The 24,973-nt window shown below is 51.5% G+C and overlaps 1 protein-coding gene across 1 annotated transcript; it reads right to left on the bottom strand.

Annotated features, from left to right (window-relative positions):
* Window positions 1-201: 201 nt before the first annotated feature.
* Window positions 202-22,205, bottom strand: LOC103190464 (interleukin-17 receptor C). Its single transcript, XM_042339683.1, has 17 exons — window positions 21,944-22,205; window positions 17,609-17,630; window positions 14,600-14,788; window positions 12,084-12,185; window positions 10,824-10,948; window positions 9,908-10,019; window positions 9,542-9,583; window positions 9,322-9,458; window positions 8,907-8,963; window positions 8,529-8,586; window positions 8,090-8,271; window positions 7,644-7,694; window positions 5,128-5,167; window positions 3,958-4,100; window positions 3,156-3,212; window positions 2,410-2,424; window positions 202-369 (listed from the first exon to the last, which is right to left on the bottom strand). The coding sequence occupies exons 1-17, from the start codon at window positions 22,052-22,054 to the stop codon at window positions 271-273; spliced, it is 1,542 nt and encodes a 513-aa protein (XP_042195617.1). The 5' UTR covers window positions 22,055-22,205; the 3' UTR covers window positions 202-270.
* Between the last annotated feature and the right edge of the window lie 2,768 nt (window positions 22,206-24,973).

Below are 24,973 nucleotides of genomic sequence, written 5' to 3'. Positions count from 1 at the left end.
TTGAAAAGAGCTTCCAATTCAATCCCACTCCCCCACTCTCTCCCAGTAGTCCTGCAAACTTGTCCTAACCAAATAATTATTCCCTTATAATATTGAAGGATGAAAGGTACAAGAGAGGAGGCTTCACACTCACAGCAACACACACAGAGTGTCACTGGGCACTGGAGAGCAGTGTGTGTGAGACAGTGTCCTTCTGAACTCTTTCATGTGCAAAGTTGCGCTGTTCCCAGTATTTGAACGTCAGGGCCACAGCTGATGTGTCTGTACCTTTCACTCTCCACCTCCGGTCAGCGACGAGCAGCACCGCCACCACCGCAACAGCAACAGCAACAGCAACAGCAACAGCCAGCGGCCACCGGCCCCGGACACCTGCAAGACACAGGTCAGCGGCCAGGACACCACCACCACACACAGCCCCCCCACACACAGCCCCCACACACAGCCCCCCCCACACACAGCCCCCCCACACACAGCCCCCACACACACAGCCCCCACACACAGCCCCCCCACACACAGCCCCCACACACAGCCACTCACCCCCACACACAGCCCCACACACCCCCACACACACAGCCACACACCCCCACACACACAGCCCCCCACACACAGCCCCCACACACAGCCCCCACACCCCCACCACACAGCCCCCCCACACACAGCCCCACACACACAGCCCCCACACACACACAGCCCCACACACAGCCCCCCCACACACACAGCCCCCACACACAGCCCCCCCACACACAGCCCCCCCACACACACAGCCCACACACAGCCCCCCACACACAGCCCCCCCACACACAGCCCCCCACACACAGCCCCCACCCACACACAGCCCCCACACACAGCCCCCACACACAGCCCCACACAGCCCCCCCACAACACAGCCCCCCCCACACACAGCCCCCACACACAGCCCCCACACACAGCCCCCACACACAGCCCCCCACACACAGCCCCCCACACACACAGCCCCCCACACACAGCCCCCCACACACACACCCCCCCCCACACACACAGCCCTCCCCCACACAGCCCCCCCACACACAGCCCCCACACACAGCCCCCACACCACAGCCCCCCCACACACAGCCCCACACACAGCCCCCACACACAGCCCCCCACACACAGCCCCCCACACACCCCCCACACACAGCCCCCCCACACACAGCCCCCCCACACACAGCCCCCACACACAGCCCCCCACACACACAGCCCCCCCACACACAGCCCCCACACACAGCCCCCACACACACACAGCCCCCCCACACAGCCCCCACACACAGCCCCCCCACACACTGCCCCCCCACACACAGCCCCCCACACACAGCCCCACACACAGCCCCCACACACACAGCCCCCCCACACACAGCCCCACACACACAGCCCCCACACACAGCCCCCACACACAGCCCCCCACACACAGCCCCCCACACACAGCCTCCCCACCCCACACAGCCCCAACACATAGCCCCCACACACAGCCCCCCCCACACACAGCACAGCCCCCCACACACAGCCCCCCCACACACAGCCCCCACCACAGCCCCCCCACACACAGCCCCCCACACACAGCCCCCCACACACAGCCCCCCACACACAGCCCCCCACACACAGCCCCCCCACCACAGCCCCCCACACACAGCCCCCCACACACAGCCCCCCACACATAGCCCCCCACACACAGCCCCCCCACACAGCCCCCCCACACACAGCCCCCACACACCCCCACACAGCCCCCCCACACACAGCCCCCCACACACAGCCCCCACACACAGCCCCACCACACCCCCACACACAGCCCCCCCCCACCCCCCCCACACACACCCCCCCCACACACAGCCCCCCCACACACAGCCCCCACACCACAGCCCCCCACACACAGCCCCCCCCCCCCACCTCCCCCACACACAGCCCCCCCCACCTCCCCCCCACACCCCCCCCTCCCCCCACCTCCCCCCACACACAGCGCCTCCCACCTCCCCCACACACAGCCCCTCCCCACCTCCCCCACACACAGCCCCTCCCCACCTCCTCTCCCACACACAGCCCCTCCCCACCTCCCCCCACACACACAGCGCCTCCGCACCTCCATACACACATAGTCCCTCCCCCCACCTACAGCCCCTCCCCCACACAAACACAGCCCCTCTCCCCTCCATACACACACACCTTCCTCCTCCATCCCACCCTAACTTGTGTCTTTACATCGGCCTCACTGACCTCGCCAATGCCCACCTGCCCCTCCCCCTCTCCCTGTCTCAGTGTCTGACACCATCTCTGGTAATCGCTCTGAGATGTTACGCTACATGAAGGGCGCTGTGTGAACTGTTGTTGTTGATGATGCGCTGGTGACAAGGACTTACAGGTATCAAAGGGACAAACAGTAACTCGGGCTGAAAAACTCACGTCTGATCTCCAGATCTGAAAGGAAGGAATCTTGTCAGATGATTTAGACATAAGAGTCGATTTTTTGGTCATGCAATATCCAAATATCCTAACCAAACTGAGAATTCTATACATCCCACCTACCCATGGAAATTCCAGGGATGTTCATTAGAATGAAATGCATATCCTGCTTACCTATTCCGAAATATTAGGTTAACAAGAGCCAAGACTTGGGGACCCCAGAGTGTGTGTTGGGGTAACTGCTGGAATTTAACCAGCGAAAACCACATAGCTTGTCATTGGTTGATTCCCTGCTGCTTGTCCAGCTAGGATCACCCTACCTGTTAGGGATTTGGTTTGCAGGGTTAACAGAAGCTGAATGGAATGACATAAACTGATGAATAACAACAAGAATTGTTAGAGGCATGGCACAACCTTCACCTGAATCTCCAGACAACCTGACTATTCGCTATGGCTAAGCTGCCAGATGTTAACCTGAGGCGCGGTGTGAGCCTGTTCAGGTGGACATTAAAAATCCCCTGGCACTATTTGAAAAGAGAAGCGAGTTTCTCTCTCCCAGTGTCCTGGCCAATAACATCCCAAATAAAATCGATCACTCACTCCATTAGCTGTTCGCAAAGTGGCTGTTGCATTCGCTGACAAAATACACAGTCACCTCATTTTACAGTAAATCCTGCAAAGCACTTCAGATATTTTGATGGTATAAGCTGCTATAAAGATGTGAAATCTCTCACAGGGACACTGACCTGCAGGCAGCGGGGAGCAGACAGGTTTGAAATGTGAAAGTGCTTCCCATCAGCCATCTTCGTCAAACATGGAAGAGAAGTGAAAGTCGTTAGCATACACACACTGCCCCTCATTCTGCGCTCCTTACCTCACACTCCTCCCTCCTCACCTTCAGTCCTCCCTCCTCATGGAGAATTATTTGATGTGTTATATTTCTGGGCCTGAGAATATGTTTCTTAATAAAATTCCTTGATAAAAATTCTTAGTTGCACAAATGTGGGAACGCTTTCTTGTAACTGGACGTAGGCCACATGACCTGCAGGAACTGTGCTCCAATCTATTCCCAGAGGAGCATTCCCACGTGAGTTTTAATGGGATTGGTCGCTGACCCCAGATTAGATTGTCCGCCCTGTGGTTAGCTGTTTGGTTGGCAAATTTTTCTGTAACATTGATTATTTTTGCCCTAACGGATGTCTTAAGAATATCCAAACCAAACTGACGAGTTCCATGCATCTCACCTACACATGGAAATTCCAGAGATAGATTCTTGGAATGGAATGTTCGCTCTTTCCCTGGAGGGATGCATCCTGCTTATCTAATTCTGGAAAGTATTGCAGGTTTTCAAGGAGAATAGTCACTAGTTGGTCATTTACTACTAATAATAATAATCCTTGCATTTGATATAGCGCTTTTTACGTCTTCTAGACGTCCCAAAGTGCTTCACAGAATATACTATAAAGTGAATTGACTGTATATTTGTGGGCGAACGCGGCAGCCAATTGCGCACAGCAATGTCCCACAAACAGTCGTGGATTGACTGACCTCCTGAATCGTGGGTGTGAGGAGCTCACACTCGTCTCCATTCAGTGCACACATTGAGAAGTCCATCCTGGTCGGGTGTCGGACAATCAGTGTCACGTTTTTCACCAGCAACTGCATGTCCACGCTCCACGGGACAGGGGTCTCTGCAATTATTGGCTCACATCAGCCACAACAGCAAGCACCTCTACATCACTTATCACCCCGTCATCCCGCATCAGCGCCTGTCACTGGGATCAGTGTCTGTCTCTCAGGGTCAGGGTCTGTCACACAGGATCATTGGTGCAGATACAGGTGTTTGCACAGAGACAAAGAGAGGGACTTGAATAAAAGTGAGCTTAAGGCCCAGAAACAGCTCGCAGGCCACCCACACAAGGAGCGGAGTGACTGAGAGTTTATATCAGACTGCCTGCTGAGATTATATCAGACTGCCCAGTGTCAGTCCCTGAATTCCTCTTTTCTCACCATTCTGCTGCAAAATTTACAACCGACAGATTTGTGGAAAATTCAATCTAATTTGTTGGCTGGTGTTTATTAAGAAAATCAAGCTTCAGCAGGGTAATCTAGGAGGGATTTCAGGTTGATTGGCTTCTAGTTATCAAATAGGAGGCAGGAAGAGGTTTGTATTGAAATCACCCCAGTATGTGTGTCCGCCTAGCTCAGTATGTCCACCTGGCTCAGTATGTGTAGCCCGGGTTAGTGTGTAGCCTGGCTCAGTGTGTGATCCTGTGGCATAGTTCACACTGAGCCAAGCTGCACACACTGAGCCAGGCTACACACACTGAGCCAGGCTACACACACTGAGCCAGGCTACACACACTGAGCCGGGCTACACACACTGAGCCAGGCTACACACACTGAGCCGGGCTACACACACTGAGCCAGGCTACACACACTGAGCCAGGCTACACACACTGAGCCGGGCTACACACACTGAGCTGGGCTGCACGCACTGAGCCAGGCTACACATATACTTCACCAAACAAACATTCAAATGCGATTTCTCAAATTAATAATGAAAAAGCCTGTGGGGTGGAGTGTAGACAGGTGTATTACCGAGCGCTGGGGCACTGACGCAGTCATTGTGCTCCTCCTTCATTTCTAAAAATGTCACAGAACCAGTCAGACTAGATTATCCAAGCAGTTTATCCGACGTTCCCGTAATCTACTCACCAAAAGGACATGTGAGATTGATGTAAGGTTCCGAGATAACCTGAACAAACAGGAGGAACAATATCAACCAGGTTATAATTCCCAAGTGAATGTAACACACATTGTGGAATTACTGCTTCAGGTAAACACACTTGGTAATTGGTTTAATAAGTGATTAACCTCTGAGTTTCTTGGAGACTTTGCCATCACTAAGGAGAGCAGCCCCACCCACACATACACGCACACAGTCACTGCCAGTCAGACACTCCCCACTGCTCCCAGGTTGAGTGGAGATGCTTTCCATGATATGTGACAGCGTCACTATCAGGAAGGGCTTGACTCAGGGCCACAGCTTGCTTCACCACTGTGATTTCACCGAGACTGTCACTAACACTAACACGCACTACATACACACACAACATACATGTGCACTACATACACATACACTACATACACATGCCCAACCCAAACCATGCATCCCACCTACATGTGGAAATTCCAGAGATAGATTGATTTTTGGAATGGAGTACGCACTCTCTCCCTGGAGGGAAGCATCCTGCTTACCTGAGTGGGAGGATTCCCTGCCCACTCAGTCACTGGTCTCCCCTCCAAGACCTGCCGATGTGCCAGGCTGGCTGGCAGAGGAAATGAGGCTGGGAGTTCCAGAGATTCAGGGGGTGGAGGTTGAAAGCACGGACGTCAATTGTGGAGCGGAGAGAACGAGGGTCGTGCAGCAGACCCTTAGCCAGCTGAGTGAAGGCAGTGAGTAGAGAAGTGGCGAGTAGCTCTGAGAGATAGGGAGGTGTCATGGCATGAAGAGATTTGAAAATCAGAGTGAGAGCCTTGACATTGCTCCGTTCTGCGACAGGGAGCCAGTGAAGCCCGGATTTAAACTAGATTTCGAAGTGGGGATGTGGAGTGGAGGAAGTGGAAAGATTGGTAAGGTTTTAGAAGGTCACAGAGGTAGGGAGAAGCAAGACCTAGGAGAGCTTTAAAGATGAGGACTCCATCCCAGACTCCCTTTGACTCTTCCCCTCTCACCTCGTTCAAGGTCCATCTCGAAATCTCTCTCTGACTGTACTTTCAGTCATCTTTCCCCTCCCACGGCCCTGGGTTCCCACTCCTGCACTGTTGGGATGACACCCAACTCTATCTCTCTGCTTCCACCCTCAACTCCAGGACTACTGGCATCCTGACTGACTGCCTGTCCGACATCAAGTCCTGGACGAGGGACAACTCTCTCCAGCTGAATGTCAGCAAGACCGAGGATTGGCTCACGCCAGCGCCTCCGCACCTCGGGCGCTGGCAGCATCAGCCTCCACAACTGCACACTCAACCTCACTAAGCCAATCAGGAACCCGGGTGTCTTGTTGACCCTGAGCTGTCCTTTCTCCCCCACATCCCGACATTATTTACAATAATAAAAAATTGGTCATTTTCAATCCACAACTGTTTATGGGACACAGCTGTGCGCAATTGGCTGCTGCGTTTCGCTCACAAATATAGTCAATTCACTTTACAGTCTGTTCTGTGAAGCGCTTTGAGACGTCGAGAAGACATGAAAAGCGCTATATCAAATGCAAGGATTATTATTATTACATCCGCACCATGACCAGCACTGCCTACCACCACCTCCGCAACATTGCCAGACTCTACCACTGCCTCACCCCTCAGGCTGCCGAAACCCTCACCCACACATTCGTTACATCAAGGCTCGATTATGGAAATTCCTTCCTCATCGGACTTCCCAACTCTTCCCTTCACAAGCTGCAGATCATCCAAAACTCTGCAGCTCGTGTACTCTCGCGCATCAGGCTCCGCGACCCCATCACTCCCACCCTCGCCCGACTCCACTGGCTCCCCATCCCTCAAAGGATCGAATTCAAGATCCTTGTCCTCACTTTCAAGGCCATCCATGGCCTTGCCTCTCCTACCTCTCTGACTTGCTGACTCCGTTCAGCCTGCTCATTGTCTCCCACCCGACCCGCCCTACCATTGGTGACCGGGCTTTCAGCCTCTCTGCCCCCACATTCTGGAACTCCATCCCAAAGTCCCTTCGCCTCGCTTCCTCCCTTGTCTCCTTCAAGGCCAGTCTCAAGACCCTCCTCTTTGATCGTGCCTTCAGTCACCCTCCCACCTCTCTGTCTTCCCTCACCCCTACCCCACCCCTTCCCCATGCTCGGGTTCTGACCCCTGACTGTCCAGTGCCTTGGGATGTCCTCTCGACGTGAAAGGCGCTCTATAAATGTAATTTTGTTGTTGTTGTTGTTGTGACACATCCTCCCCACATGACAGGTGCTGTGTAAATGTAGATTGTATTGGTAATTGTGTCTAACGATCTGTTACAATAATCCCTCCAAAACCCAAAACAATAATAAAAATTGGTCATTTTCAATCTACGACTGTTTGTGGGACATTGCTGTGCGCAATTGGCTGCCGCGTTCGCCCACAAATATACAGTCAATTCACTGAAGCGCTTTGGGACGTCCTCCTGATGTGAAAAGCGCTATATCAAATGCAAGGATTATTATTATTACCTGCACGCAGAGCGAAGGGTGTGGTTCCACGTCCCTGAACTCTCTCAGTGTCTGAAAAGGAGTTGTTCAGAGGGAGAATCAGTTGTGTCTCAGGATTCAGTGATGTTCATTTCAGCCCCAGGACCATTGTCACTTCCTCCCACCTCAATATACAGAGCAACAACTACACAAACATACACTGCACGCTCTATTATCTCTTTCACACACACACACATTGTGACACACCAACACACGCACAGATTGTGACACTAATATACACACACTGACACACACACACACTCACTGATATAGATACACACTGATACAGACACACACTAGCACAGTCACACACACTGACACAGACACAAAGGCACACGCACAATGACACACACACAGACATGAAGGCACACACACAATGACACAGCTCCAGTGCTCTGGCACTGTTGGGGCTGGAATCTTTGACTTACATTAATATGAAGCTGCTGCCGAGAGCCGCTGACCTCCTGACACTCCCCGCTCTGTGACCTGGAGCAGAGTGTGATGTGGCCGGACACATTACAGGGGGCGGAGAATGTCCACTGCAGCGCCAAGCCCCTGGCCTCCACCTGCAGTCGGCTCAGTCGCCACACGTTCCCCCTGAACCCTGGGGCTACACCAATACAGTGATCATCAACACAGTGAGTACCAACATCAGCACTGACTATACAACAACAACAAAATTACATTTGTATAGTGCCTTTCACCTACCTCATTCACTCCTACCCTGCTCACAGTCACCCCGCTCACACTCACCACTCACACTCATCCTGCTCACACTCACCCTGCTCACTCGCCCCCCCACAAGCCCCAAAAGACATAGAGGGAGGGAGAGAAAGAGAAAGGTAGAAAGAGAGTCACCAAACTCACTTTTTGAAAAGGGACATTTTCTTCGTCTCCAGGCGTCTGCCATTGACGCTGACCACACCTTCAGAGAGAGGGTCAGACACCATCAGAGTTTATCACAAGTGGTGCTCACTTCCCCACTGGAGCTCTCTTTTCTAATCCCATTCCCTGCTCTCTCCCCATTGTGTCTGTGCTGGTGTTCGCCCCCCACTCGAGCTCTCTAACATTCCATTGCTTTACTGAAACACTGAGAAGCCATAACGAAATCCATGCCTTGATTGTGTGATGATTCCGCTCAGTGAGGAGGGATCTGCCTGTCCCTAGCTCAGCCCCTTCCAATGTGAAGCCTGACCACACATTAACCTCTCAGTCTGGTTTGGGTGTCTGAAGCCTAAAACATACCTCGATACATAGACAAGGGACAATGTCTCGGAAGCTCCGTTGCACCTCGGTCTCCTTCTGGAAAGAATGATATAAAAGAGTTGTGAGTAGACAATATGAAAGCATGTTATTGACAGGTGTTGTGTTTGTAGCCATTACAGTAATTGAGAACTAAAACCAGACGTGGTCCCTGGAGGCCACTCCAGTAACAGTTCCTGAAATAACGGGAATGGAACCAAGAAAGAGCCTGGGAGCCTGGGTTTGAGCCTGGACCAATAGTCAGCCATGTCTTCCTCCTCACCCACAGTTACGTCTGTTTAGCTTCATGTCCCAAACACCATCCACACAAAGAATCTGGACTCAACCCAACCAAAAATCAACTCTACTACTACTCAAAAAATCTAAGGCTATTAATGGTGTCAGGGCGCCTCCTCACCAGTTTGCCGGAGTCCTGGGGATTTGTGCTCTCAAACTCTGGCATCACATCATACAGGAACCTCAGGAAGTAATTGTCAGGAACAATCACCACAGCTCTCTGTTCCACGTCCTCCAGCCTAACGCAGGGCTCCGGTACTGTGATAAACAGAAAGACAGTCACACAGCACTTCTCAGGCTATCAGACTCTCCACTGTCACAATGGTACATCTCTTACTCACCTTCGCACGATTTAATATTCAAGAAATCCTTCACAGAACAGTCTGTTAAAACACAACAAAAGTGTTAGAAAATAATAATCTAAGTGATAATTCCCCTCCCCAAACCCTAGCATTATTCTGCTCAGTAGTGTAACTGGAGCTTTCCATCTCCGGTCTCCAGCATCCTATTACCAGGGCCAAGCCTCCAGGCCTGAGCTTCTGGATTTATATGTCAGAGCCAGAGCCTAAGTTCCAGGCCCAATAGGCTCACAATAATCCGTTTGGATGGATTGGCTGTGTCTGTACACAGAGCTCTTGTGCTGCAGTGTGTGAGCTATGTTCCTATCTCTGAGCAGTGATCAGGGTAGTGTGTGCTCGCATGCTGACCTGGCACTTTGTGTGTGAGGTTCCAAGGCTCCTCCCATTTGGGGTCTGTGAAAACTGTTATCAGAACGTTAGTGTTCATGGATGCTGGGAAACAGCTGAACTCCACGGTGCCCTGAGAAAAAAAATCAAATCACTTTTCTCATCAGCATCGGCCTGGCTTTACCCGCCAACGTCACCGGAGAGAGTAGAACCGAACCACAGAAATCTACCAAACACTGCGAGGTTCCATCAGTGGGGGACTTTGGTCCTCCAGTGGTGACATCTATCCTAATCCCAATTCCCTGTACCAAATATAACCTTCCTCCACACTGTCAGCCTGGCCTAATTGATAGTGCTCTCGCCTCTAGGTCAAAAGATTATAAGTTCAAGGCCCATGTGAAGACTTGGAGCTCATACAGTCTACGCTGACAGTCAGCGGAGGCACTGTCCTTCGTTTGAGACATGAAACCAAGGTCCTGTCTGCCTGTTCAGGTGAGCGTTAAAGATCCCAGGGCACTATCCAAAGAGAGCAGGGAGTTTCTACTCATGTCCTGACACCCGGCTGATCATGGTGACGGGTTATGGTATGGGTCAGACACCCAGCTGATCACGGGCGTGTATCAGACACCCATCTGATCATGCTAATGGGCATCTGTGTGGGTCAGACACCTGGCTGATCACAGTGCCGGGTCACGGTGTAGACACCTGACTGACCAAAGGAAAACCACACAACGTCCAAGTTACTACACTTTGCGGCTCGCGCAGTCTCGTGTCTGTAGCTTCCCAGGCAACAGTATGTCCGATGATGCCTGCAGGAGCGACGGTGTTGGGTAATAGGATGAATCAGTGAGGGACAGTGTGAAAGGCCAGCATCTTCCTCCCTCACACCCTACCACAGGCCCTGCCTCCCCTGCCAGTCTTCCTCCCTCACACTTACCACAGGCCCCTCCTCCCCTGCCCTGTTGTGCCTGGGCTTGGGGGGAGGCAGCTCAATCTGGAGCTCCACACAGCTGTGCTTTCCCCCCTCATCCTGGTGGGACATGATGTACATTACCATCGTGTCTGTGAGGAAAATGACGAGATTGTTTGTTACACAGACAACACCAACCAACTAACATGCCAGCCAGCACAGGCTAACACACTTTCTCCTGAGCCAGAAGCAAGTGGGTTTAAGTCCCATGTCGGGACTGTGACTTCACAGTCTGTGCTGATGTTCCAATGCAGTGCTCGGGGAGCGCTGTATTGTCATTCTCATGAGACGTTAAACTGACGTCCCATCTGCCTGTTCAGGTGGATGTTAAAGATGTCGACGCACTGTTCGAAAAGAGTTGGGAGTTTTTCTCCGCAGTGTCCTGGCCAAGAATTCCCCAGATAAAATTGGTCACTCACTCCACGGATATTTAGGAGGGATGGGAGGAGGTAGAGAGGGATAGAGGGAGCGAGTGAAGCTACATTTCACTTGAAAAGTAGTAAATTGGCGTCACGCTGTCTGACATTAAACAACTGAAGATAAGGCTAAAAATAGCACCTTTGATTACACGTAGCTTCTGAACGTGAAACAAATAGTGTTTGTGCTGAAAGGAGGCTGACACTGACTCACCCAGCATGAGCCATTAAAGTTCAAAGATCACCGTTGTCTCAGACAGAGCTGGAACACCCCGGGGGTGTGGGTTCGGGGGGTAAAGTGTGATGTACTCCAGGGTAATGTGGGGATCCCGGGGAAGTGTGGGTGAGGAAGGGCAGGGAGCTAGCAGCACAGACGCTGAACCCAGCTCCTCTGCTAATCACAGAGAGTGCAGGAGTGCCGTTTGGCCAAGGATCTGACATGGGACACGGTGGGGGGATAATCTTAAACTTATCGTAAAAAGTCTTATCAGAAATCATCTCTCACACTCTTCTCAGGGGCAGATTAACAAACAGACAGTGAAACAGGGCTGGTCTGAGTATGATGGGTTTGAGCTAAACGATCTGGGCCGCTACCCTGCATGAGGGGCGCTATATAAATGCATGTTGTTGTTGAGATGGGGCATGATATAACACAAAGGATATCTGTACGTGTATATCTGTGCGTGCGCGTGTGTGTGAATCTGTGTGAGTATGTGTGGGTGTGGGTGAAAGTACTTTAACATATGAATAGAGACAGTGTGCAGAAACAGAGGCCTGTGTATTATTTGCACCTCCTCTCTTTCACACTTACCTTCATCATCATCACCAGCAGCTTCCCCACTTCCTTCTCCCCTGGTGCTGCCCATGTTTCCATTGGACTTGCTCCAATTTCCGCTGAAGCCCCTCGTGAGACCTGCCACAGACACATCAGTGAGGCTCACAGCCAGCTCCACTTCAGCCAGGATCTTTGTGATTTTGGCCCCAATCTTATCACAGCAGCTAGAGTCCACCCACCTCCCTCCCCACACCACACACACACACACACAACCCACTCCCCCACACACACACAACCCACACTCCACCCCACACACATACACACCACATACACCTCACACCCCACTCCTCACACATCCCCCACACCCACCCCACACCATCACTCCACACCTACACCTCACACACATCCCCACACACACACACCCTCACTCCAGACCCATACCTACCACACACGCCTCTCACCCACACTCCTCACACACACTCCACACCCTCACTCCACAACCACACACACCCACACACATCCCACACACACCAGATACCCTCACTCCACACCCACACACCCCACACACACACACACCATACACACCTCTCAAAACCCCCACACACACAGCCCCCAAACCCACCCCACACATACCCCACATACACACCCTCACACACCTCACAGCTCCCCACACACACCCCCACATACACACATCCCACATCCACACACACTGCACAACCACACACATCCCACACCCTCACTCCACACTCACATACACGCCACATACACACACCCCATATCCACACACATCTCACACCCACCTCACACACATATCTCACACCTACACACACCTCACCCCCACACCCCCACACACACACATACCCCCCACACACACACCACATTTCACACACCCCACACACACCCCACACACACACCCCACACGCGCAAACCCCACAAACACCCCACACACACCCACCTCACACACACCCCACACCCACACACACACTCCTCACCCACACACACACACACAACCCTTATTGACTATCAAAACCGCTCGTCATTTTAAGGACCTTGATCAGGTCACCTCTCAACCTTTTTTATTTCTATGAAAAAAGTTCCAGTTCCCTCAGTCTCCACTCATCCCTGGAATCATTGTAGTAAATTTCCTGTCACCTTGAGTGGAATTTGAATAATAATCCTTGTATTTGGAAGTTTCTTATCAAATTGCAGATATGTCTCAAAATGTTTCACAGAACATACTGTGTATTTTGTGGGTGAACGCAGCAGCCAATTTGCAAACGGTAACGTCCCACAAACAGCCAATGAAGTGAGTGACCAATTTTATTTGGGGGATTATTGGCCAGGACACCAGGAGAGTGAAACTCTTTTCTATTTTTGAACAGTATGATGGGATTTAACGTCCACCTGAACAGGCAAATGGGACCTCGGTTTAATGTTACATTTAATAAAAATGTCAGAGACTGAACCAGCCTGGCAGTTTCTTTGTAGGTGATCAGATTGAGAGAGGACAGAAGCAATATCGGGAGAAACCTGGATTTTATCTTGTGTTAATTAATGCTTTTAAAAAATGAACTGGATAAATATCTGGTGAGGAACAAATTGTAAATTCATTATGAAAGGATTTGATCAGGTGTTTCCAGGTATAGATGAGATGACGGTATAAATCTAAGCTTGTCAGCAACAGATCTAACAGAGAGTTTAGGAGGAACTTCTTCACACAGAGGCTGGCTGGTGAACTCACTGCCGGGAGCTGTGGTTGGAACAAAAAGTTTCAATGCATTTAAGAGAAAACTTGATGTGGACACAAGGGGATAGGGACAGAGGTGGGGAGGCTTGTGTGGATTATAAAGACCGATTATTGGCCTGTTTCCTTTCTGTATTGCTCAATGTAACAAGCGGAGCTATTGAAAAAGAGAAGTGTCTCTCTCTCAGTGCCTTGGCCAACAATCCCCCAGGGAAAATCATCAATTATTTCTTGGCTATTTGTGGGACATTGTTGTGCATACGTTGGCTGCTGCATTTACCTATAAATACAGTAACTACACTTTACAGTAGGCCCTGTGAAGCACTGTGAAATGTCTCAATGATGTGATAGGGACCCTGCACCAAATGCAAGGATTATTATGACGACAGTATTATTATATGCTGTCTAACCAGCTCCCCATCACCTCCTTGCTTGTGGTTTCTCTGTCTTTGTTCATAAAACTAAATATCCAGTTGTCTTTTTTATAGTATTGCTTCCACCTTTAATGACCAATACAGTTCCTCTGGGGTTCCCGAGTATTGGCTCTTGTCAACCTGTGACTAATACTAGCAAATTAGATAAGCAGGATGCATCCCTTCAGACAGGAATTTCCATGTGGGGGTGGGAAGTATGGAACTCAGTCTGGTTTGGATACTCTTAAGCATGGTGCTGGGTTTCTGCAAGTGAAAAATAACAACCACTGCCTCTGTACAAGGAGACCTTCTGAACTCGGCCTCCGAGCTCCAAATCCCTTTGTGCCTGAGGCAAGCGGGAGCTGTTTAGAGACTCTGTTAGCAGCTGAACTGACCGGAGCTGGAGATGGAGCTGGAGTCAGGGATGGAGACAGAGACGGAGAGGTTGACGTGGACCTGCACACACGGGGAGCACAGCTCAGGGCTCTCACAGTGCAGCACGCTGGAGGTGCTCAGGCCTGAGAGAAGCAGGACTCGTCCTGACACTTGCTGGATGTCCTTCCCGGGGAGACAGAGCTGTTTATCTGGAGGAAATAATCAGGTCAGGAATGGCATTCCACTGGCTCCCATCATTTCTCTTTATGAAGACTTCCACATCCAGAGACTGTTACATTGTCATGCTAACCCCATATGTATGTGCATGTGTCTGAAAGTATACGTATGTGTATAATAATAATAATAATCCTTGCACTTGATATAGCGCTTTTCACGTCGGGAGGACGTCCCAAAGCGCTTCACAGAACACACTGTAAAGTGAATTGACTGTATATTTGTGGGCGAACGCGGCAGTCAATTGCGCACAGCAATGTCCCACAAACAGTCGTAGATTGAAAATGACCAATTTATTATTGTTTTTGGTTTTGGAGGGATTATTATTAGGCTCTGTGTGGAGTAAGGAAACTTGCCCAAGGTTTCGCCCTCTGCCTGGAATTGAACTCAGGTCTCTCGCTTGCAAAGCGAGTGCTCTAACCACTGAGCTACAGGACACCGATATATGTGTATGTGTGCATGTGTATATGTATGTATTACGGACACCCCATTATTTATGTTTCTTAATCTTCTTTCACGTATATTTGTGCCTATCTATTGTTGAGAGCTTCAGTAAGCCTGTCTGTTATTGAAAGCTTGATGTTTGTGCTATTACTTGCTCATACACAGAAACGAGCATATGGCGTATAGCTTCAAGAGCATCTTAAAGTCCATAGACAGTATTTTCATTTAAAGGTAAACAATTTGGAAGGAAAAAGAGGGTTGCAAGGATCCAAGTGGTGGAGTCACTGTAATACAATGCAATTAGGCCGGGAAAAATATCAGTTGATATTTTCTAAAAGAGGTTGGGTCTAATGCCCTTAAAAGGCGCGAGCCCAAATGACTCACGGTTCCTATTCACCTTGTTTTGTCATCAAAAAGGTGCGTGCCTAACTTCAGGAAGAATCCTCTGAGTCAAGATTGTTTTTNCTGTTGTTTACTAACATGTTAAACAACAAGAACAACAACTTGCACCTATATAGCTCCCTCCACACAGAGTAGCGTCTCAGAGCGCTTAATAGTGGCAGAGCCTGACTCCGAGCCCGGGGTGGGGCGCGGAGGTGGCCATAAGCACGGTCGAGGAGGAAGGTTTTCAGGCAGAACTTGAAAAAGGGGAGAGAGGGAAACGGCGGAAAGATTGAGGGAGAGTCTTCCAGAGTTTCGGGACGTAGAGGTTGAAAGCGAGACCTCTGATGGTGGGACGGAGGGTGTGAGTGCCGAGTGCCAGTATAAGCGGAGGTGCTGGGTGGTGGATGGGGCAGTGAGGAGGTCGGAGAGGTAGGGAGGTGCCAGAGAGTGAAAGGATTTGAACACGAGTGCGATGATCTTGAATTCGATCCGTTCGGTGATGGGGAGCCAGTGAAGCCTGGCCAGAACTGTGAGATGTGGGTACGGAGTTTGGTCCAGGTCAGTATGTGGGCGGCAGAGTTCTGAATGAGATGGATCTTTTGAATCATAGAATTATACAGCATAGAAGGAGGCCATTCGGCCCATCGTGTCTGTGCCGGCTCTTTGAAAAGAGCTTCCAATTCAATCCCACTCCCCCACTCTCTCTCCATAGCCCTGCAAACTTGTCATCCCCAAATAATTATCTAATTTTGTCTTAAAATTTATTATTGAATCGGCTTCCACAACCCTTTCAGGCATTGCATTCCAGATACTCACAGACCCTGTTTCTTTTAACAACTATTTTAAATTGGTACCCTAAGGTAACCAACCCACCCGCCAGTGGAAATAGGTTCTCCTTGTTCACCCTATCAAATCCCCTCATTATTTTGAAAACTTCTATTAATTCTCCTCTTAACCTTCTCTGCTCCAAGGAGAATAATCCTAATCCTCTCCTGATAACTGAAGTCCTTCATTCCTGGTACCATCCTGGTAAATCTCCTTTGCACCCTCTCCAATGCCTTGACATCCTTCCTAAAGTGCGGTGCCCAGAACTGAACACAGTCTCTAGTTAAGGCCTAACCAGTGTTTTATAAAAGTTCATCATAACTTCCTGACTTTTGTATTCTATGCCCCTATTTATAAAGCCAAGTATCCCGTTTGCTGTTTAACAGGTTTATCTACCTTTCCTGCCACCTTCAAAGATTTACCTATAAGAACCCTCAGGTCTCTCTGTTCCTTCACCCCTTTAAGATTGTACCATCAGTTTATATTGTCTCTCCTCATTCTTCCTCCCAAAATGTATCACTTCGCATTTCTCTGCATTAAACTTCATCTGCCACCTGTCTGCCCATTTTAGCAGTCTGTCTATGTCCATGTATAGTATAGTGTGTTAGGGAATACTATTCAATGTTGCAATTGTTTTAATATTTAAAGAACAGTTAAGTAACGCATACGGTTGTGTTTGAAAAACCAATAAAATACCATTAAGCTTTCTTAATCGTGCTTCTCGAGTCTCTGTTCAAATCAGGAAGGAGGTGATTTACATACATAGGTTGAGCCTACATCAATCTGCTGGTGTGGAGGACTCTGACAGAAGCTTCGTGTTGACTCTCATTAGTGAAGTTATATCTTAGAATAGGGAACTCGCACTCACAGAGAACGATTGAGCACAGAGGCCACCTAGTTCATCCTAAGCGGGAAACACACTTTGCGGGTTTATATTAGCGATGAGATCTGTCGCAGTATGTACGTATGTATGTATGTGTGTGTGTGTGTGAGTGCATGAATGTGTTTGTGAGTGTGTGGGTGGGTGTGAATATGTAAGTATGAATGAGTGTGTGAATAAGTATCTAACCACGTAAACTGTCTCTCAGGATCTCGGACAAACAGAGTATGAATGTTCTGTGTAACACAAATTAAACACTTACCTTTCACCTCACAGGACAAGCCCTACGCATAGAGAGAGAGAGAGAGAGACATTAGTCACTGCTCATACTCACGCTGCTCACACTCTCATTAAATGATTCCTTTCTGTTTAACCACTCTGCCTGTCACACACACCCACACTCTGCCTGTCACACACACCCCCACTCTGCCTGTCACACACACCCCCACTCTGCCTGTCACACACACACACTCTGCCTGTCACACAGCCCCGTACTCTGTTTGTCACACACCCCCACTTTGCCTGTCACACACACAAACACTCTGCTGTCACACATAGTCCCCCACTCTGCCTGTCACACCCCCCCACTCTGCCTGTCACACCCCCCCACTCTGCCTGTCACACACCCCCACTCTGCCTGTCACACCCCCCCACTCTGCCTGTCACACACCCCCACTCTGCCTGTCACACACCCCCACTCTGCCTGTCACACCCCACTCTGCCTGTCACACCCCCCCACTCTGCCTGTCACACACCCCCACTCTGCCTGTCACACACCCCCACTCTGCCTGTCACACACCCCCACTCTGCCTGTCACACACCCCCACTCTGCCTGTCACACACCCCCACTCTGCCTGTCACACACCCCCACTCTGCCTGTCACACACCCCCACTCTGCCTGTCACACCCCCCCACTCTGCCTGTCACACACCCCCACTCTGCCTGTCACACACCCCCACTCTGCCTGTCACACACCCCCACTCTGCCTGTCCCAGGTACAGTTGACAGAGAGGCAGACACTCTCTGACACACTGTCTATCCAGCCGCACGAGCTCACAGCACTGTCTGACTAAACATCATAACTGTGTGAAAAGGTGAGACACAGAACACTCACAAAAATACACAGATTTCGCCCACAAATATACAGTCAATTCACTTTACAGTCTATTCTGTGAAGTTCTTTGAGACTTCGAGAGGTGTGAAAAGCGCTATATCAAATGCAAGGATTATTATTTATTATTTAGATACACCACACACGCTTACACACTCACACACAGTAAGAGCCAGATCCAGTACACACACGAACGTGGGGAGTGGTTGGGACTCAGTGACAAACCTGTGCATAACAGGGTTTGGATCACACTGTCTGGCGATGTGATAATTATCACATAGTTCAATCCAATATTCTCAAACTTCTTCAGATGGTTTCAGTCACCAGAATAAAGCTATCCCAACCCTTCACCAAAATTCAGACTCAATTTTTAAAAATGCCAAATTCAGCACAGTTAAATGTTAATGGGGTATGTGTGTCAGCCCGGCTCAGTCTCTCGCACTCTCATCCCTGAGTCACCAGGTTGTGGGTTCAAGCCCTAGGTTGGGACTTTGAGCTCACCCCCAACCCTCACAACATAGTTTGAGCTGACACTCCAGTCAGCGGTGGGGGGGGGGGGGAGGGAGCGCTGTATTATCAGAGGTGCCATCATTCAGATGAGATGTTAAACTGAGGCCCGGTCTGTTCAGATGGACGTTAAAGATTCCACAGCAGTATTTGAAAAGAGTAAGTAGTTTTCTCTGCCTTTTCTGACAATCCACCAAATAAAATCAGTCACTCACTCCACGGCTATTGGCAGACTATACAATGCACAAATTGCCTGCCATGTTCACCTACAAAACACCAAGTCATTTAACAGCATATCCGTGAAGTGCTTTGCACTCCCACCTGCTGCCTCCACTCGGCCGGCTCCAGCCTCCTATTTGTCCCTCATCCCCTCAGCTCCAGCACCAGCGGCCATGCCTTCAGCCACTACGCCCCGAAGCTCTCCCACAATCCCTCCGCCTTGCCCCCCTCCCTCCCCACTTTCAAATCCCACCTAAAGACCATCTATTTTGATCGTGCTTATGGTCACCTCCCCACCCCCCTCTTCCTTGGCTCGGGGTCAGACTCCGCCACTGTCAAGCACTCTGGAACGCAACCCCACATAAAGGGCGCCATATTAATGCAAGTTGTTGTTGTTGAATGGAGCTGTATCAAAGGCAAGGATTATTGTTTTTCTGACCTGAAGCTGAACTCTGAATGAGTTAATCATCAGCTACAGGAATTAAACCTTTGGACCTCACGTTCTCCCAGCAACAAACTCTTCCTGTAAATACCTCACCTTCCCTCCCCAGCACCTGCCAGTGCCTGGACTGTTCACCTCACCCCCAACTCTCGCAACATCCTGACTCCCACCTGGAAGGTGCTGGTGATTGAGCCAAAGTGACACCTTAATGTCCTTTTAACCTTCTGCTTATGTTCTGGCTGCCATCCACCTTTGCCTCTGAGCCGGGCTGACACACGATAAGCGTAGTTGAGAGTCAGCTGAGTCTCAAACCCTGGGGTCAGGGTGATCCAGGAAGGTCAGACCTGGCTCTAGATTTACTCAATTAACCTAACACTTCAGAGTAGGCAGAATTTGGCAAATTGCTGAATTTGGTTTTAACTTCAAAATCCATTTTTCTGTCAATCTTAAAAATAAATTTTCCTAAACCGGCTTCACAGTGACAGCCACAATTACAGTGTTTAAGAATTTGACAAAATGTGGACTCCAACGCTGTGTTAATAGAGGTAATGATAATCCCTCTAAAACCAAAAACAATAATAAATTGGTCATTTTCAATCTACGACTGTTTGTGGGACATTGCTGTGCGCAATTGGCTGCCGCGTTCACCCACAAATATACAGTCAATTCACTTTACAGTTCTGTGAAGCGCTTTGGGACGTCCTCCCGATGTGAAAAGCACTATATCAAATGCAAAGATTATTATTATCATTAATGTAGAGCCCAGGTTTTCATTGTTTACTGTGGAGGAGAGGCTGAGTGGGAATGTAGGTGAGGTAGAAAGATTAAAATCAGGAGATTGAGAGACACACAGAGAGAGAGAATATTAATAATAATAATGCTTGCATTTGATATAGCGCTTTTCACGTCTTCTTGCCCAAGGTTTCACTCTGCCGGGAATCAAACCCAGGTCTTCGCTTGCGAGGCGAATGCTCTAACCACTGAGCTACAGGACTCCATAACAGGATTCCAAACCAGACAGTTCGGTGGATGCCGCCTTCACATAAAACTGTCCACATCTGGAATGCAAAGGGGTACTCTCTGCCCGGAGGTTAGACACAGTTTGGCAAAAGCTAAGGCTTGAAATTTCCACAGTTTGGATTAGGGTAACTCCTGGAGTTTAACCAGTTAAAAACCCCCGCAAACCCCCCCACTAAACCCCCAGCTAAACCCAGCTAAGCCCCCCACTAAACCCCCGCTAAACCCCCACTAAACCCCCTGCTAAACCCCCGCTAAACCCCCCGCTAAACCCCAGCTAAACCTCCAGCTAAACCCCCACTAAACCCGCAGCTAAACCCAGCTAAGCCCCCCACTAAACCCCGCTAAACCCCCGCTAAACCCCAGCTAAACCCCCATTAAACCCCCGCTAAACCCCCGCTAAACCCCCGCTAAACCGCAGCTAAAACCCCAGCTAAACCCCACTAAACCCCGCTAAACCCCCACTAAACCCCCTGCTAAACCCCCGCTAAACCCGCAGCTAAACCCCCACTAAACCCGCAGCTAAACCCCAGCTAAACCCCCGCTAAACCCCACTAAACCCCCGCTAAACCCCACTAAACCCCCTGCTAAACCCCCGCTAACCCGCAGCTAAACCCCACTAAACCCGCAGCTAAACCCCCCACTAAACCCGCAGCTAAACCCCAGCTAAACCCCCATTAAACCCCCGCTAAACCCCCGCTAAACCCCCGCTAAACCCCAGCTAAACCCCAGCTAAACCCCCACTAAACCCCCGCTAAACCCCCACTAAACCCCCGCTAAACCCCCACTAAACCCGCAGCTAAACCCCAGCTAAACCCCCGCTAAACCCCCACTAAACCCGCAGCTAAACCCCCACTAAACCCGCAGCTAAACCCCCACTAAACCCCCGCTAAACCCGCAGCTAAACCCCCAGTTTACCATTGGAGTTCTCTCTGGCAAATTTCATGCTTATAGTCCAACCAGAACCACCTAAACCCCAAGGGGTGGGGGGAGACCGGGGTGGGGGGGGTGGGGGGAGACCGGGGTGGGGGGGTGGGGCAGACCGGGGTGGGGGGGAGACCGGGGTGGGGGGGGGTGTGGGGGGGGGAGACGGGGGGTGGGGTGGGGTGGGGGGGAGACGGGGGGATGGGGGGGGGGGGGTGGGGGGGAGACGGGGGGGGGGGGTGGGGGTGGGGTGGGGTGGGGGGGGGGTGGGGGGGGGGTGGGGGGGGGGTGGGGGGTGAGGGGGAGACGGGGGGTGGGGGGGGGGGGGGTGGGGGGTGGGGGGGGGACGGGGTTGACAGAGGGAGTGGGAATCTCACCTCAGGACATCTGACTTGCGGGACGGATCCTCGGATTGTGTCCACACACCGGACTCCGGAGTGACAGAGGAGAGAGAGCAGCGGCCACACCGCGACCCCCGCGGACACCATTAACCCACTCAGCGCCGCTCGCGGACTGAGGGCGGCGCCTCTTCCCAACTTTCCCTCTCCTCCTCCCACACACTCTCCTTCCTTCGCTCAGTCTCTTTTCCAACTTCCTCTATCCACCCGTCTGTCTGTCTGTCTCTGTCTGTCTGTCTCTCTCTCTGTGTCTCTCTGTCTGTCTGTGTGTCTGTCTCTCTCTCTGTCTGTCTGTCTCTCTCTCTCTGTCTCTCTGTCCGTCTCTGTCTGTCTTTCTGTCTCTCTCTCTGTGTCTCTCTGTCTGTCTCTCTGTCCGTCTCTGTCTCTCTGTCTGTCTCTCTCTCTGTGTCTCTCTGTCTGTCTCTCTCTCTGTCCGTCTCTGTCTCTCTATCTGTCCCCACAGTTTGGTTGGTGCTGAGACGGTGCGCAATCCGAGCTCAGCTTTCACAATCAGCGCGAACTTTACTCAAGTAACAAAGGCTGTCGGTGTGTGTGAGCCCTCCCCTGGCCAGTCACTGCCAGCCCTCCCCTGGCCAGTCACTGCCAGCCCTCCCCTGGCCAGTCACTGCCAGCCCTCCCCTGGCCAGTCACTGCCAGCCCTCCCCTGGCCAGTCACTGCCAGCCCTCCCCTGGCCAGTCACTGCCAGCCCTCCCCTGGCCAGTCACTGCCAGCCCTCCCCTGGCCAGTCACTGCCAGCCCTCCCTGGCCAGTCACTGCCAGCCCTCCCCTGGCCAGTCACTGCCAGCCCTCCCCTGGCCAGTCACTGCCAGCCCTCCCCTGGCCAGTCACTGCCAGCCCTCCCCTGGCCAGTCACTGCCAGCCCTCCCCTGGCCAGTCACTGCCAGCCCTCCCCTGGCCAGTCACTGCCAGCCCTCCCCTGGCCAGTCACTGCCAGCCCTCCCCTGGCCAGTCACTGCCAGCCCTCCCCTGGCCAGCCCTCCCCTGGCCAGTCACTGCCAGCCCTCCCCTGGCCAGTCACTGCCAGCCCTCCCCTGGCCAGTCACTGCCAGCCCTCCCCTGGCCAGTCACTGCCAGCCCTCCCCTGGCCAGTCACTGCCAGCCCTCCCCTGGCCAGTCACTGCCAGCCCTCCCCTGGCCAGTCACTGCCAGCCCTCCCCTGGCCAGTCACTGCCAGCCCTCCCCGTGCCAGTCACTGCCAGCCCTCCCCTGGCCAGTCACTGCCAGCCCTCCCCTGGCCAGCCCTCCCCGTGCCAGTCACTGCCAGCTCTCCCCTGGCCAGTCACTGCCAGCCCTCCCCTGGCCAGTCACTGCCAGCCCTCCCCGTGCCAGTCACTGCCAGCCCTCCCCTGGCCAGTCACTGCCAGCCCTCCCCTGGCCAGTCACTGCCAGCCCTCCCCTGGCCAGTCACTGCCAGCCCTCCCCGTGCCAGTCACTGCCAGCCCTCCCCTGGCCAGTCACTGCCAGCCCTCCCCTGGCCAGCCCTCCCCGTGCCAGTCACTGCTAGTCCTCCCCTGGCCAGCCCTCCCCGTGCCAGTCACTGCCAGCCCTCCCCTAGCCAGCCCTCCCCTGGCCAGCCCTCCCTGTGCCAGTCGCTGCCCTGATCTCTCCGGGTGCCAGTCACTGCCAGCCCTCCCTGTGCCAGTCGCTGCCCTGATCTCTCCGGGTGCCAGTCACTGCCAGCCCTCCCTGTGCCAGTCGCTGCCCTGATCTCTCCGGGTGCCAGTCACTGCCAGCCCTCCCTGTGCCAGTCGCTGCCCTGATCTCTCCGGGTGCCAGTCACTGCCCGCTCTGGTTGTTGTCCTGTAGGCTGAGCGGTGGGGGCTGTGATGCTGCTCGGGTGCTTGTGTTTGTATAGGCTGCTCAGTGAGGTTGGGACATTCCATGTTGTGCCTTGATTCCAGGAACTCAGTCACTGCAGCCGCTGTTCCCTGAGCTTTCCTGAACGCACGGATGTGACTGGCAGTAAACCAAGGTCCAGGCTGCCTGTTCAGGTGAACGTTACAGATTCTGCGGCACTACTCAAAAGAAAAGTAGTTTCTCTCTCGGTGACCTGACCAACAATCCCAATAAAAATTGTCAATCACTCTATGGCTGTTTGTGGGACGTTGCCCGCTGGCTGCAAATTAGCTGCTGTGTTTGGCTATAAAACAGTCACTACACTTTACAGTAACTCCTGTGAAGTGGAAATATAAACCTGGCACACACTGGTTGAGCGAGTGGCCTGCTTCCATGCTGTACAGTCTGCATAAATCATTTCGATCACACCAGCTCCTTTGCCAAATAAAGAACTTTGTTTTTTAATTTCAAATGCTTTCAGCACCTTGGGACGACCTCCTGACATTGACATGAAAGGTGCTTTACAAATGTAATTTTGTTGTTAATTGTTTACAGATGTTCTAAATTGAGGTATATACAAACACCGACTCCAAAGGTAGTAACCATAGAATTAAACAAAGTATAAAAAAATGTAAAGTTTAACCAACAATTCAATACTTTACAGGAAAAACAATAAGGTTTTCAAATAAAACCCAACAGGCTTCATGGCTTCTCTCTCGGTAACATAACCTAATTATCAAAAGGTCTCAGCCGTTTTATCTCCTCAGCGCAGACAGAACCAAATAGTGTCTGTGTGTGGGAGCAATGCCTGGGACGTCATTTACAAGAGAGTGCAAGAAACGTTGATAACAAACTGCTTCCAGATGTACTGAAACTGTTTTTTTTAGTATTTTTTACAAACATGCTTTGTAAAATATTGTCCCGGGCCCTGGTGCTGAGACTCACAAGCTGTCACGAGATCAGAGGGAAGAGAGCAGCGATTTTCTAGTTCAAACGGGAATGAATGAGTTTGGGTTGGACGAGCAGAATGATCTATGGACCACAACTCGTGTCGTGGGACATTGGACTGTTGAGCTCATAGTCCAGGGTGACACTCCAGTGCTATACTGGGGGATCACTGCAATGTCAGAGGCGCTGTCCTTCAGATGAAA

This window comes from Callorhinchus milii, unplaced genomic scaffold (assembly GCF_018977255.1).
Source record: "Callorhinchus milii isolate IMCB2004 unplaced genomic scaffold, IMCB_Cmil_1.0 Scaffold12, whole genome shotgun sequence".
NCBI lineage: Eukaryota > Metazoa > Chordata > Chondrichthyes > Chimaeriformes > Callorhinchidae > Callorhinchus > Callorhinchus milii.
Note: the sequence above shows the minus strand (reverse complement) of the source record. Positions and strands in the feature narration are given on the sequence as shown.